The sequence below is a fragment of the Anser anser genome (genome assembly GCF_964211835.1).
Source record: "Anser anser genome assembly, chromosome: 12".
In the NCBI taxonomy this organism is placed as follows: Eukaryota; Metazoa; Chordata; class Aves; order Anseriformes; family Anatidae; genus Anser; species Anser anser.
The window spans coordinates 9,808,422-9,821,618 of record NC_139733.1 but is presented as its reverse complement, the minus strand read 5'-3'; the positions used below and the strand labels follow the sequence as shown (position 1 = coordinate 9,821,618).

Below are 13,197 nucleotides of genomic sequence, written 5' to 3'. Positions count from 1 at the left end.
GGTCTCCATGTTCTTGTTTGCAGGCAGTTCCCACTCCTGCTCATTCAGAGGAAGCCTTCAGCCAACAAGCTGAGAGGAAGAATCAGGAAAAGTAGTACAGCCTTGCTAGAGAAATGACAACTACAGATGTTTCTTGAAAAATTGTAAGCTTTGCTACTTTATGATTTATGCACAAGATAAATTATGTTTTATTGGAAGCAGGAGGTCTTCTCCATCAGTAGAAACCTCTTCATGCTCTGCATGCCCTCCTGCACCTGACCTTGAGTCAGCACTGGGCCATATGACCGTTCCATTTTGACAGAATGATGAGTTTCTTCTGGCCTCCAAGATCATTACACAGTGAGGATAAATGAAATTTTCTATTAGATATTCCCATTATGCTAACTCATGACAAGTCTTGATGCTATGTCTGTCAACACATCCCAGTCTCATTCCTCTCCCTGCCAGCCACCACAGGATTATAAGTATATAGTACTATAAATACTCTAGTAACAACAGTATATGCTGGAGATATACAGTAGCATATAGTACTATACTACATACAGTGTAGTATTACCCAAGAAAAAAAAAAAAAACAAAAAAACACATGAACTTTTAAGGATCTGAGTCCAACTGGCTCAATATAGGCCCTTCACTATGGGTTCTAGTTATTTCCACTAATTTCCAAGGAAGCTTCTGAGTTTCTCTTCCAAAAATGAGTCTCTTACATCACAATCTTTCAGCCGTAACTCAAGACTCTGTAGTTTTACTTACACATTTTGAAAACAACAGGAGGAGTTTGTAATGGAAATAACCACTTAAAGGTGCATCAAACAAGACTGGGATTACTGGTAATTTAACTGTAGGGCATATTTCTTTCAGATAGAGAAGAGCTGATGAGGGACAATCCCCATCCGGCAGGGAAAAAAAAAAAAAAGCTTGAGTCTACAATGGAAGCAAATGGACTGCTAACCACATCGGCTCTCGTCAGCAGCTTAGGGTCATAACCTGGAACAACGTGGACATGGTTCACAGGCTGCAGGTGCTGCAAAGCTTGCAGGGTGAGAGCTTCCACGGCGATGGAGTAAGAAGAGAGCCTTAGAAGTACTTTTCCCACTGCCAACACAATTGGTTTAGATTTGCTCCGTGGCATTGCTGCCTGGCATCAATATCAGTCAGCACTTTGCTTTCTATATTGATAGAAAGAGATTCCTTTGCCAAGTCACATTAACCACAATGCCTGCATTTACTGCAAAGTTACCCAGGAGCCCTGTTTTTCTTGTTGCTAGCTGTGCTTGTTCTTCATCATTTTATCAGCTGGCTGCCACTGTTGCTATTCCAACAGACCGCTGAACCTGGAGCACAATATATCATTCGATACCATTTTGAGTCTCCTGAGCTAATTCATCAGCCTGCAGCAGCATTTGCCGTCTTAGAAAAGAAAGGGCAAAGTCAGTTCAGGGATTGAGGAAAGACAGAATCACAGAATCACACAGAATCAGAATCACAGAATCGTCTAGGTTGGAAGAGACCTCCAAGATCATCTAGTCCAACCTCTGCCCTAACACTAACAAGTCCTCCACTGAACCATATCACTAAGGGCTACACCTAAACGTCTCTTAAAGACCTCCAGGGATGGCGACTCCACCACCTCCCTGGGCAGCCCATTCCAATGCCTAACAACCCTTTCGGTAAAGAAGTTCTTCCTAACATCCAACCTAAACCTTCCCTGGCACAACTTTAGCCCATTCCCCCTCATCCTGTCACCAGGCACATGGGAGAATAGACCAACCCCCACCTCGCTACAGCCTCCTTTAAGGTACCTGTAGAGAGCGATGAGGTCTCCCCTGAGACTGAGACTGAGCATTTTACTGCAAAGGAAGATCAATAGAGGGTTTTACCACCAGGTATTAATGTTCTTTTCTGAGAAACTGACCATCTGGTTCAAAGAAAACCCCACCCTGTCTTGCCCTGAAAAGTTCATAATGACACCCTGACACTACGTACACCACTTCCCCTCCAGGAACAGGATTCATTTCTGCTGTTCAAACACGCTACTGAGTTCACCCAGCAAAAACTCCCATCAACTGCTGTACTTCAGTTCGTCGATGTCTGCCAACAGCACTATCTTTCTGTTAAACCCTGCTGAGCAAATACACAGGCCTCACCCACCGTCCCTCAAATGCTTCAGGAAAACCACACGCTGAAATGGGTGCGCGAGGAAAATGATGTCGAGAGCTGGTAGAACTTCATATTGCCTGCTCCATGGAAAGGATGTCTTCAGAAGGGGGATTCCATCAGCAACAGCAACAAAGCAGAGAAAGGTGTGTTTTTTCACGTGTATTCTAAGGTACCCTGTGATGGAACAGATTAGGGACAAAAATCTTCCCAACGTCTGAAATCGAAGTGTTGAATGAGAAACAAACAGGATTCACCAGGTCAACAGGATAAAGCTTCACCTTGTGTTGATAACACAGCAATTTAGCATTGCTGATATTGCGTGCAAAGTTCCCAGACAACACTTCCGATCAGGGTACGAGAAACCATACGGGAAACATGGTGTTTCTATCCCGTCTTGAAAACTGATACTGAACTTAGTAGAAATCTATTAGACTGACATCCATTTTTAAAGGATAATTAGTAAACTAGGCTGCATCACTTACTTTCTTTGTGCAAAGAAAAAAAGTGGGAAAATAAATGTTTTCCTTAAGCATACTTTGACTGTGAAAAATAACAAAAAAGCACAGCAAAACTTCAAAATCTGCATGTGAGAACACACAGTCTTCACAAGCAGCTGCGTTATTAAATACCTTTGCCAAAATCAACCAATATATCAAAGCATAGCTGAAAACATTTTTGTACGCTTCTGAAGAAACTGAGAGGTTTGGACAGCAGCTGCAGGTCATGTGTATCTGAACCCAAGATGGCTCTGAAACGATAGTATAGTTCATTTCTATTTGCTATGAGTATGTTTAGCAAGTTACCATTTAATGTGTACTGCTCCAGAAATTTTTCAGAAGTTCAGCCAAGAACGGACTCAGCTAGGGAACAGAGGCTTTATTTTAGAGATGCAGAGAGAATTGACAATTGCGAGGAAGTGAATTTTCCAACAGCAGGGTGTAGATGGTGAGAGAGAGGAAGAAACGCAGAGGGACAGCCTTTGCTCCCCTCCAGCCAGGACTCACACAGACAAAACGGTTGTGCTGGGCCAGCACACAGTCAGAAACCGTCTCGGACAAAACAGCTGAATCAGCAACTAAAATCCTGGTGACCTCTGTAGCAGCAGCCTGAACCCAAAATTAATCATTTTGAACCCAGCACACACCATTAAACATCCTCTATTTCCTCTGTTGAGAGCTATGGTTAATATTTATCACTGACACGCTGTTCATATATTTCAAGGATCCTCCTCAGAACTTGCAGCTGATCTGACAAAAGGACCCGACACTCCTTTGGGACGGATATTCATTAAGAAATCATTAAGCACACCTGTGAACTAACGCTGCAGTTCTCCAGAAGTGCTATAACCATACCCCTGTATACACAACTGCAGCGCCAGCCCTTCAGACTATTTTGCAGTCCTTTCAGCCAGTAACGTAATGTGCGAAGCGAAGTCTGAGAAGCATTTACTGAGCTACCTAAAACAACATCGCTAGGACTCAGCCGAACTGTAATAAACCTCAAGGCGAGATGTCAAGTTGTCTCAGTTCAACCTCTCAAGTTCAAGGACAAAAGAAAACAACCTCCAGAATAACCCTACTAGAGATTTAAAAAGAAGGAATAGAAAAATATTTACCATCTTCAGAGTTCATTTTTCATTTTAACTTGCTCATTTTTTTGGTTTTGTTTATAAGCTGAATAGAGAACAGATAACAGTGCTACTGTCAGAAACTGAGAACTGGGACTTTGCTTCAAACAGGGATGGGCAAAACATTTCCTGAGCTAAATGGCTGATCGAGTTGAAAGAGATTTGCCAGAAACTTTACCATAAATTATAAACCTTACCGACATTTCTGTTCAATGTCTTTTTCTGCAGGTCTACTGCCTTGCACTTGGCTTAGTTTGAAAGTTAAGCGTGCCCTTCAGGTCAAGAAAAATATTAATCTCACAGAGCAATCATTAAAAAGAAAAGCTTATTTCTCACAAGGGAAACCTTCCTGGTATGAACTATCTCAGAAGAGAACTGCTCTTTAACCTGGTCGAGGAAAGGACTGCTTTACAGATCTGTACAGAAAAACATTTACAGAAGTACAAGTTTCCCAAAAGTCTACGTTTCTTTGACATGAATTTGCTTTGCTAAATCATTTTGGGTTGTGCAATCTTCAAGTTTCGTTATTATACACAAGGTATTAGTATTGCTGTGTATATCTCTCTTTTTAAGCCATCTCCCCCTTTCTCAATACCTGTGGATTTTGAGCTTCTGACATGGAAGCAGCAATACCAACGACCTGATCCTGCACAAGCCATTTGCTCTCAAAGCTGGCACAAAATTTCACGTTACCTCTCCCAACCCAGGAGCTAACACTAGAAGTTTTAACGTGGTCTCAAAACCACTGTTATGAATCCTTTGTTGCACCCGTTACAAAGGCACACACGATACATGTAAGAGTTGGGGCATTTCTGCTGCACTAAGACGCGTGCTGGGCTCTGCTCTGCGTGCAGACCGGGACACCCACGGACACGCGCTGGGCCCGCGCCGCTTTGACCAGTGCTTAGCAAAGCGCTGAGGTGCACTGCTCTGCAGCTGCCTTTAGCGCCTCACCACACCGACCTACTGTGTCATGGGCATGAATGAAGCCAGCGGTCTTTCCGAAAAGAGCTAAAACAGAACAGACTTTGAATAAGGCTCGCCTTTCAATCCAGGAGAAGAAAATCCTGGGTCCAGGCTACGCTCTTTGTAGCGCTCACACCATCTGCAGAGTTGCTGCACTAGCGCAGTCCGAGCGCAGTCTGTGCCCAGTTGTACAGTGTGTGGTGTTCTTTTCTTTTCCTTTTTTTTTTTTTTTGCTTTAATTTCAAGTGTTTTAGTTAACAGTTCTGATACCTGAGAATATATCTGTGATATATATACACAGATACCTGAGATATTATCTCATTTCTTGTGGTAAAACAGGGAATTAACTGGAAAACACCTTTTTTTCTTTTTCCCCTTTTTAAATTACAAAGGTACAGAAAAAATAGCCTTAAAAAAAAGAACCAGCATCTAAGTCAAATTTCTTATGAACACAGATATTATATCATTTCCTCAGCTCTACACAACACATTACCTACCTTCCCAACCAAATACACCACCAACTTTGCGTTTATTAAATTACTTTATCTTTGAATGTTTTATTTCCTTGAAAAGAAAAAATTAAGCCGGAAGACATTTTTATTAAATTTGTGCAATCACACTTCTAGATGCAGATTAAGCAGATGCAAGGTGCCACTGAATAACCATCACATCTACCACGTTTTAGAAATAGTGTTTTCTCAGTTAAATGATTAAATCATATCAACTTCTCCACTTCCATCTATGAGGGATCACTTCTGGCTTTTTAGCCCTCATAATATCTTATCGATAACATGACAACTCTTCCCTAACATGCCTCAACCACACAGAAACCTGCTTTATATCTGAATCTAGACCCGTAGGATATGCAGACCGTGCTATCAGAGAATCTGTGCATTATTTTTCAAATATCTCAGAAAAATTCTCAGATCTTACACTCGCCCATCACTCATCACAACAGACACAAAGAAAAACATATTCAAAATATTTGCAGCTTTCCGGTTCATAATCCTCTCCCAGAAGTCGCATACTTCAGGTATCAAAGGTTCCCATGCAAATCTGATCCACCTGATAGCATTTGAAGGAAAGAATTCACTAACCCTTTCTCCAGGAAGCTGAAGCCAGGAAAACAGTAATTCAGAATTCAAAAGCAAGACAAAAAAGCGTATTTCCAAAACCTCTGAGGCTGCTAACACAGGGAGACACTCGGTAGTACAGTAAGCCACCTCGGTGATCCTGGGTTTTCTTACTCGGTAAGGTCATTAACTACATTTAAATAAACAACGATCAAGCAAAGCATTAAACGCACTGCAACTTCCACCTATTAAAGCTAAAGCTGCCTTCCAGAATTATAAGCTATTTTCAATGCTACAGCAAGAGAACGAGGGGCAGAAAGAAAACAGTATTCTGAAATGAAAGTGGGGGTCAACATCCTGTTCTCGTATTTCACACATCAGAAGACAAGCTTTGATTTCCAGCACAAGCTTATTTTCAGACCACAGGACAGGAGGCAAAATAAATTCTTCAACAGCTCTAAGTCAGGGGGCTCAGCAGTCCCTGTTTTACAAAGTCTAGAAAGAAAAATGCATCTAAAACTGGGAAAACTTTTCATATGTGCCTCTAAAGTAGCCGACCAGGCTCCAGTAGGCAAAGGGAACATAGAAATGAAATGGCTCAGTGTAGCCCACCATGGAGCAGACCTCAGTACCAGCTAATTCGAAGAAAATTATTCTCTAACAGTAAATCTGGTAACGGAGCAGTAACATGCTTACTTCTCAACACTACTGCCTACTACTGAAGCAAAGAAAAGCAGTTTTCTCTAAAGGTGGCAGAATGTGTTCTACTTAGAAGGAAGGGTTGGAAATCAAAAGCTTTCATCTGCAAAGCAAGCCAAAGAAAGAATTAGTCACTTTTGCAAAGTGCTTGGAGTTTTTCAAACGAAAGCTACCACCTGTAACTCAAAGACACTGCTGCTAGCAATACCTTCACTAGGGAACAACTGAAATACCACTTTCAGAACAAGCCTTTTTTAGTATTTTAGACACTCTACCATCCAGTTCTGTATGGAAAGGCACGTCAGAGAGAAAACCAAATGGTATGTACACAGGAAGGAATGTGAACAGTCTCTGAGCTTTCAACTATTAACTAAGGGTTTTAGCAATGTGAAGAATGGAAGTCAACACAAACATCCTTGTAATGCACTAACAAACTTCTCCGCTCTAGTACTGGTAACAGCTAATTTAACTACAGAAAACATTTAAAGCAGTGCAACGATGAGCCAAAATCACTGCAATGTTTTCCAATTTAGCAAGTATATAGTGGCACAAGGGAAGTCTGTGATTTTGAGGACTGTTAGTGTGTTACAGTGTACTGATGTTTGATGCGAGCATTCCAAGTGTCAGGTTGAACGACTTTCCTTCACAAAATGTAGTTGTATAGCTATATCTTGAAAAGGAGTCTCCACTGCCTCAATGGTTTGGTTATGAAAAAGTTAGTGGTCAGTAACTGCCTGTAAAATGGAAGGTAAATAGGAAGTTCTTGCAAAATAGAAGATCGAACAGGAACATTAGCACATGAATTTCAACTTGCCAATTAAAGTATGATTGGATGATTTACAGATCTGTTCAGTATTTACACTTCATCCACTGCCATCTGCAATGCCTAATAATAAAGGCAATGACAAGCATTTGAAAGAGCATTGTATCTATTTTAAATTTATTCTGACAAATAACTAAGTACAATTATTTTAGTACTTATAGCACAAATTAGCTGTTCTTCCTAGCATCTGATGGCAAATTACAGAAGGTTTTCACTTACTCTGCCTCTACTGTTTTTTATATCTGTATGGAAAAAAGCAAATAAGCTTCAGATTTATTAAATGAGCAACTGAAAAAAAATGAAGTTGTTTTTGTGCACTTTCAGTTGAGAAACATTTAAGCTTCCTGGACAAGTCCATTTCTGTATGTCTTACTAAACCGAGAAATCCTCAGTGCATGCATAGTGCCGTGCATGGGAAATCCATGATGAAGTCCAAGACGAAAGTTTTCTAACATCATGGTTCATAACAGTTTGAATACAAGCCAGAATACTACTGGTGCATAATCAGAGAGCTTCTAAGCTTTAGGAGACTTACTTTTACTTATGGGCTCTTCAGATTCACTCCACTTAGCTTTAAAGAGTTAACTTTTCATAAAGGAGACCAAAGTAATGGCTGTTTTTTTTTTTTTGCCATTGCAAAGCTAAAATGTCAGCTCTGAAATGTCATTTACTGCATATCACATTCTATCTTTAGCAGCTTTTCCAGTAGCTTTTACACAGATTGCACATATGGTACAAAAAAACCTCCACAATTTGCTGTTCTATGAGAGTAGAACTATGTTCCCTGTATACATATGGAAAAAAAAAAAAAAACCAGAAAACAAAAAACCCACCACCAACAAAACCCACAAACAATGCTTTTAGACTTACTGCTTACTCTTTCTACTTATGTTTTATAAACACAGTATAAAACCATGTAAGACTGATAAGCTGAAATGTCAGAGCAGTTTAATTCCCAAGAAATAATGGTTTTGTCATTTCTAGCATAGGAAAGTTTTAACCACTAGTTAAGCAAGTTGTGAGGTTTACATCATTTCCTTTAGGAAAATTACACAAATCTCTGCTAAAATATTTGTTTTTGTTAGTGTACCTAAAGCTTTCCCTCTCATAATTAACCATCTCCTCTTACCTCATAGTTTCTTTTCCAAACAGCGTGTGTAGCTTTTCTATCACGTACAGCTTGTTCGCTTTTTAAACTGATATGGCAGAACATTGACTAGATTTGCATTTTAACATTTAACCATTCACTCATTGCTACAATTGGTTTCCACGATTAACAAATAGCACAACTGAATCTCAGGAAACTCAGGCTTATTTCCCCAATCCACAAAAGTTTACCACATAAATCAGAACAAGAAAATTAACTTATTTATGCCTATTTAGGGTCTTACTATACTTTTCTATTACATCAAAACATGAGGACAGACATACTAACGACCCCAAAATGGCTGAACGCAACAGGAATACAGAGTATGAAGGCATTTAGAAATTAAAAAATGCAGCCCCTATGACTCCACAAAACAAAAACCCTACAAAACAAATTAACAACATTAGAATATTCTACCCAGCACAACAGATATTTTTTTTGTAAGCGACACTCCATGTTTTACAAAAGCAACTGAAAACAAATTTGACATTACCTGCATCTTCTAAAAAATACTGCACAGCCATCAGCACCTTTCCCTGAGGTTGTAGATCAAGCTGTGGAAAGAAAGATACCAACAGTGAAGCATGTGGCTAACTGAAACTCTCAGGAATTTACACAGCTCTTTCTAGGGAATCAAAGTGTAATATTCAGTAACTATTGGATTACAATCCTCTTCTATATCTCACTGCTGCAGCTGAACCAGGTGCTTTTATTCTATTGTTTTTGCTAGTATGCTGCATTGCTTTGATGTCTACCCAAAAGTTCATTGCAGTCCAAGTTCACATTGTTTTTGCATGTTCCTTTCCCTTTTCTGCAAAGACGTTTGTCAGCACCTATTTTTACTTTTCATAAATTCAATTTGCACAGGAACTTAGTTTTTAAAGTCTATACAATGCCGTGTGTGTTTATTGACAACAAAACCACAGACATACTAAATACCGTTGCCTATCATCATAAAAATAGCGGTGGTATCAAAATTTATTTTGTTTTCCCACCAGACTATTACACATGGTTTCTCTGGAATGTCCTACAGACCAGCATCATTACAAAGCTCCCTACAGCAAAAAGAAATGCCTTTTAAGCCAGTTCCTGGGCTCAGAGAGCAACCACTAATGCTTAACCTGCTGCCTTCCTACAAGGTAGGAAGCTATTAAGTTTGAAAGACTGATTCAGTCTTCACTTTAGCAAAGAGCAAAGTACCACTGGGTTAATAACAAATTGGTGAATGCAACTTGGAAAAAACAAGAAAAATTAAAATAGATATATCTCCATAAATCTCACTGCCCTAGTGGGATACTGCCTAGGTTATTTATTTATTTCATTTTAAGGCACTGTCTGACACTCAGAAACATTTGCCTGACAAAGTTTACAGAAAGCAAAGACTTCAGTTAACAGCTACTAATGACTTTCTCTCTGTACACAAAACCAACCTTACAGGCTATGAAAAGTGAACTGATACCTCTTCTGGGCATGATGGTAGGTCCAAGCCATGACTGAGCTTGTTTAGGAGGAAGTTTAATGCTGACGGTGACTATATGGTACCTGCTCTGTGGGTAACACGCAGAGGATTTCAAAACACTGAACTGGCTAGACTAAAACTGATCACTTTTAGTTTTAACCATTCCTCTGACTAATTGCTCATCCCAGAATTCAAGTTAAGGTGGGAAAAAACTTGTACAGTTTCAGAATGTAACAGTTGAGCACAAAATAGTGAGATATTACTGACCCAGCCAAATCTGTAAGCACCTTCAATATTAAACGTCCCTTTAAGTTTTCGTCTCCCCACCCCCCAAAATCTGCTTGCTGAGTTAGACTTGCACATACTCAGAGCAAGATCTTGCTACTTACAGCAAAAATGGACTTGAAAGAGAATAGGTCTTGTTTGTTTGTTTGTTTTGTTTTTAAAGAAGTATTTCCATACTATGTGAAGCAATAACTGGGTACTCCCTCTCCCCCTCTGAAACTCCCACCTAGCATTCAGGAAGAGATACCATTCACATATCCATCCCCTTCCAAGTGGGGACCAGCATTGTCGATTGTGTGAGCAAGATGACTCGTCAAGTTGTCTACCTGTTGCTACCTGCTGATCCTGCTTTAGCTCGACCAACAAAAAAGTCTCCTGAAGTGTTCTGGGCAAATTCAGCAACACCCCAGTCCAAAAGGCTTTGAATATGAGACTACACATGAGATTTTAAGGACACCTGCTTGTATTTAGCAAATATTACCTTTGCATTACCCATACTCCAAATACAGAATTTGTCAGTTCCTGTAGTACCAAATACATGTACTTTTTGTGCAAAGTGTCTGGAGTACAGCTTTATGTACAACTGGATGTTGGGCAATACTATAGCACCTAACCACCCAGCTAGACAGCTCTCACCCAAATCATGAGATATCCAGATATTCCTCTCTGAGTCTTATTTCTGCATTTTGAGAAATGTTATCTATTCAGGCCACTAATTAGAGTTGCTTCAAAATTTGATACAATTCTGTGGGACATTAATGCCTCGTCACACTTTCACAATGCTCTCACAAGGGTCTGAACAACTTCATCCCCCCAAAACAATTGTGTTTATTTAAGCCTATTCAGTTTCGCCTGAAAATCAATAAAGAAGCTAGAGAATAGGATTTTATAAAAGACATATCATTAAAACCTTAATTCATTGAGAAATCATTGCAACACATCAACTGAATGAATGAATTTTTATGTTTAATGTTTCAGATTTCTTGGTTCAGGGTTTTGATCCTTCCTGTCACTTACTCCTCTCAATGAAAAATAGAAAATATGTTTTTAAATTCCTTTTTATTTGATGTTTATGGTAGTAATTGAAAGACATTCACACACAATTATTTAGCAGTTGTTCTTTGGGTTTATGTACTTTGACAGATAAGATATGATTAAAACAGAGTGGGGATTAAAAAATGCCCATTTCAGCAGCATTAACCCAAGTAAAATTTTCTGTAAAAATAAATTTGTAAAATAGGAATTCTAAACTGAAATGCCTTGGAATCAGCTTCACTTTTCTTCACCTTTGGATGAATCACAACGATCAGATCCAATTTAAACATTTGCTAATTGCTGCAATGACTATTAAGCTTTTTGAAATAGGCTCTCAGCGTGACTTACATCAGTATTTCAGATACCAAAGCCATTGATTTTATGGTCAGTTTCTTGAACTTTGATTGTACATCGCTAAATTAATTGTCTTACAAACTCCTGCCACACATGCTAAAGAGCTTGAACACTCACAGGCATAAGGTCTCTGTTCAGCTTGAAAGAAGCATAACCAGGTCGGCAGGTTTAAGAAATTAAACTTTTCCCTTACCCAGAACTCTGCTTTGCCGTTGCCTTTCTTGCACCGCTCTGCCAGGACTGACACACCTACAGTCACTTCAGATAATGGCTCTTCTGCTGCTTTCATGAGAACAATCTGAATCACGCGTCCTTCATAAATGTGGGCATCAAAAGTTGATTTCCATTCTGGATACATAGTGGGTTTCTTCTGAACCAAAGTTTTTCCTCTCTCTGAAAGCCACACAAAATAAGAGAAAATTGTAAAATCAAAAGGCAAAGTTCACCCTGACAAACAGGGCATGCAAAGGCAGTGAAGGTGTTAATGTGCAGCCCAAGAGACCAGGAGGGACAAATCCCGTTATGGAATTCAGAAGTGGGTTTAGTTATTTGCATCTTGACAGGGAATATTTGCATGTCTGCTTTTTGGCATCAATCTCCATCACGGGCCATCTGATCATACTGAATACCTGCTGCTAGAAGATAAATTAAGACAGATCTTAGGTTGACTTAAGTTTAAATTGATACTAGTGGCTGAGAGATGAAAAGTTTCACATTTCATTAATCCACACCCAAGTTATCCCAACATGTCACTTCTATTCATAAGCAAGTCACTTCATTGACATTGCACTCTCTCTGCCATGTTTGCCACTTTTTAAATGGTATTACAAGGCTTTATCAGTCTTCTCTAGCACATGCAGACCCTGCATTCCTAAAGAATAAGGAAAAGACTGAAAGAACCTCAAAATAAATTTTTTTCCACCTAACACTTACCTAGTTTCCCGTAAGAACATCTCTACAGACTCTTTCCTTCAAGTCTTATAATGCCACACTATGCCACACTATTCTTATTAGCTAGATTATGATTTTTCTAATATACAATTTCTATCTCTCTTGCTACCAGTTAACGTAATTTCTTCCTATCTTTACCTTAGTGCACCAATCAGCTGTTTTCTGTCCCTATCTATAACAAGCTTCAGCCTATTTCCTGACCCGAGTCTCTCAGTAGTCCCATCAACACACCCAAAATGATACAGCCTCCCAAGCAACCACATCCAGTTTTTCACTCTGACTCTGGTACGCGATGCCACCTCCTCACCGTTGCTCTGATTTACTCCCGAGCCTATTACTCCCCATTTGTACGCAGGTAACCGAATATCATTTTGTACATTCTGTACAATTTCTGCTACTTATCAAAATTATTTGCTGCAATGAAAGTGCTTTCTAAATTCCTCTCCAGCTCTGAATGATCCATTTTTTTCTTCATAAGTGTGTAACCTGTTCTTATGATATCAAGGCAGTAACAAAGCAGATTAAATAGCTTGACCCTTCTTCAACAAGCTGCAGTGTGATATGCCTCCTAAAATGCAATCAAATTTTCATTCACTTCAATGAGGGAAGAATTAGATG

The 13,197-nt window shown here is 39.5% G+C and overlaps 1 protein-coding gene across 6 annotated transcripts in view; it reads right to left on the bottom strand.

The window, feature by feature from the left end:
• Positions 1-13,197, bottom strand: part of PRKCD (protein kinase C delta) — a 68,937-nt gene that overhangs the window by 14,730 nt on the left and 41,010 nt on the right. For all 6 annotated transcript variants that reach the window (XM_083796345.1, XM_083796350.1, XM_083796346.1 and 3 more), the window contains 2 exons: positions 11,822-12,021; positions 8,989-9,049 (listed from right to left, as the gene is read on the bottom strand). In XM_083796345.1, coding sequence (XP_083652471.1) covers positions 8,989-9,049; positions 11,822-12,021 — 261 coding nt within the window. The remainder of the gene's footprint in view (positions 1-8,988; positions 9,050-11,821; positions 12,022-13,197) is intronic.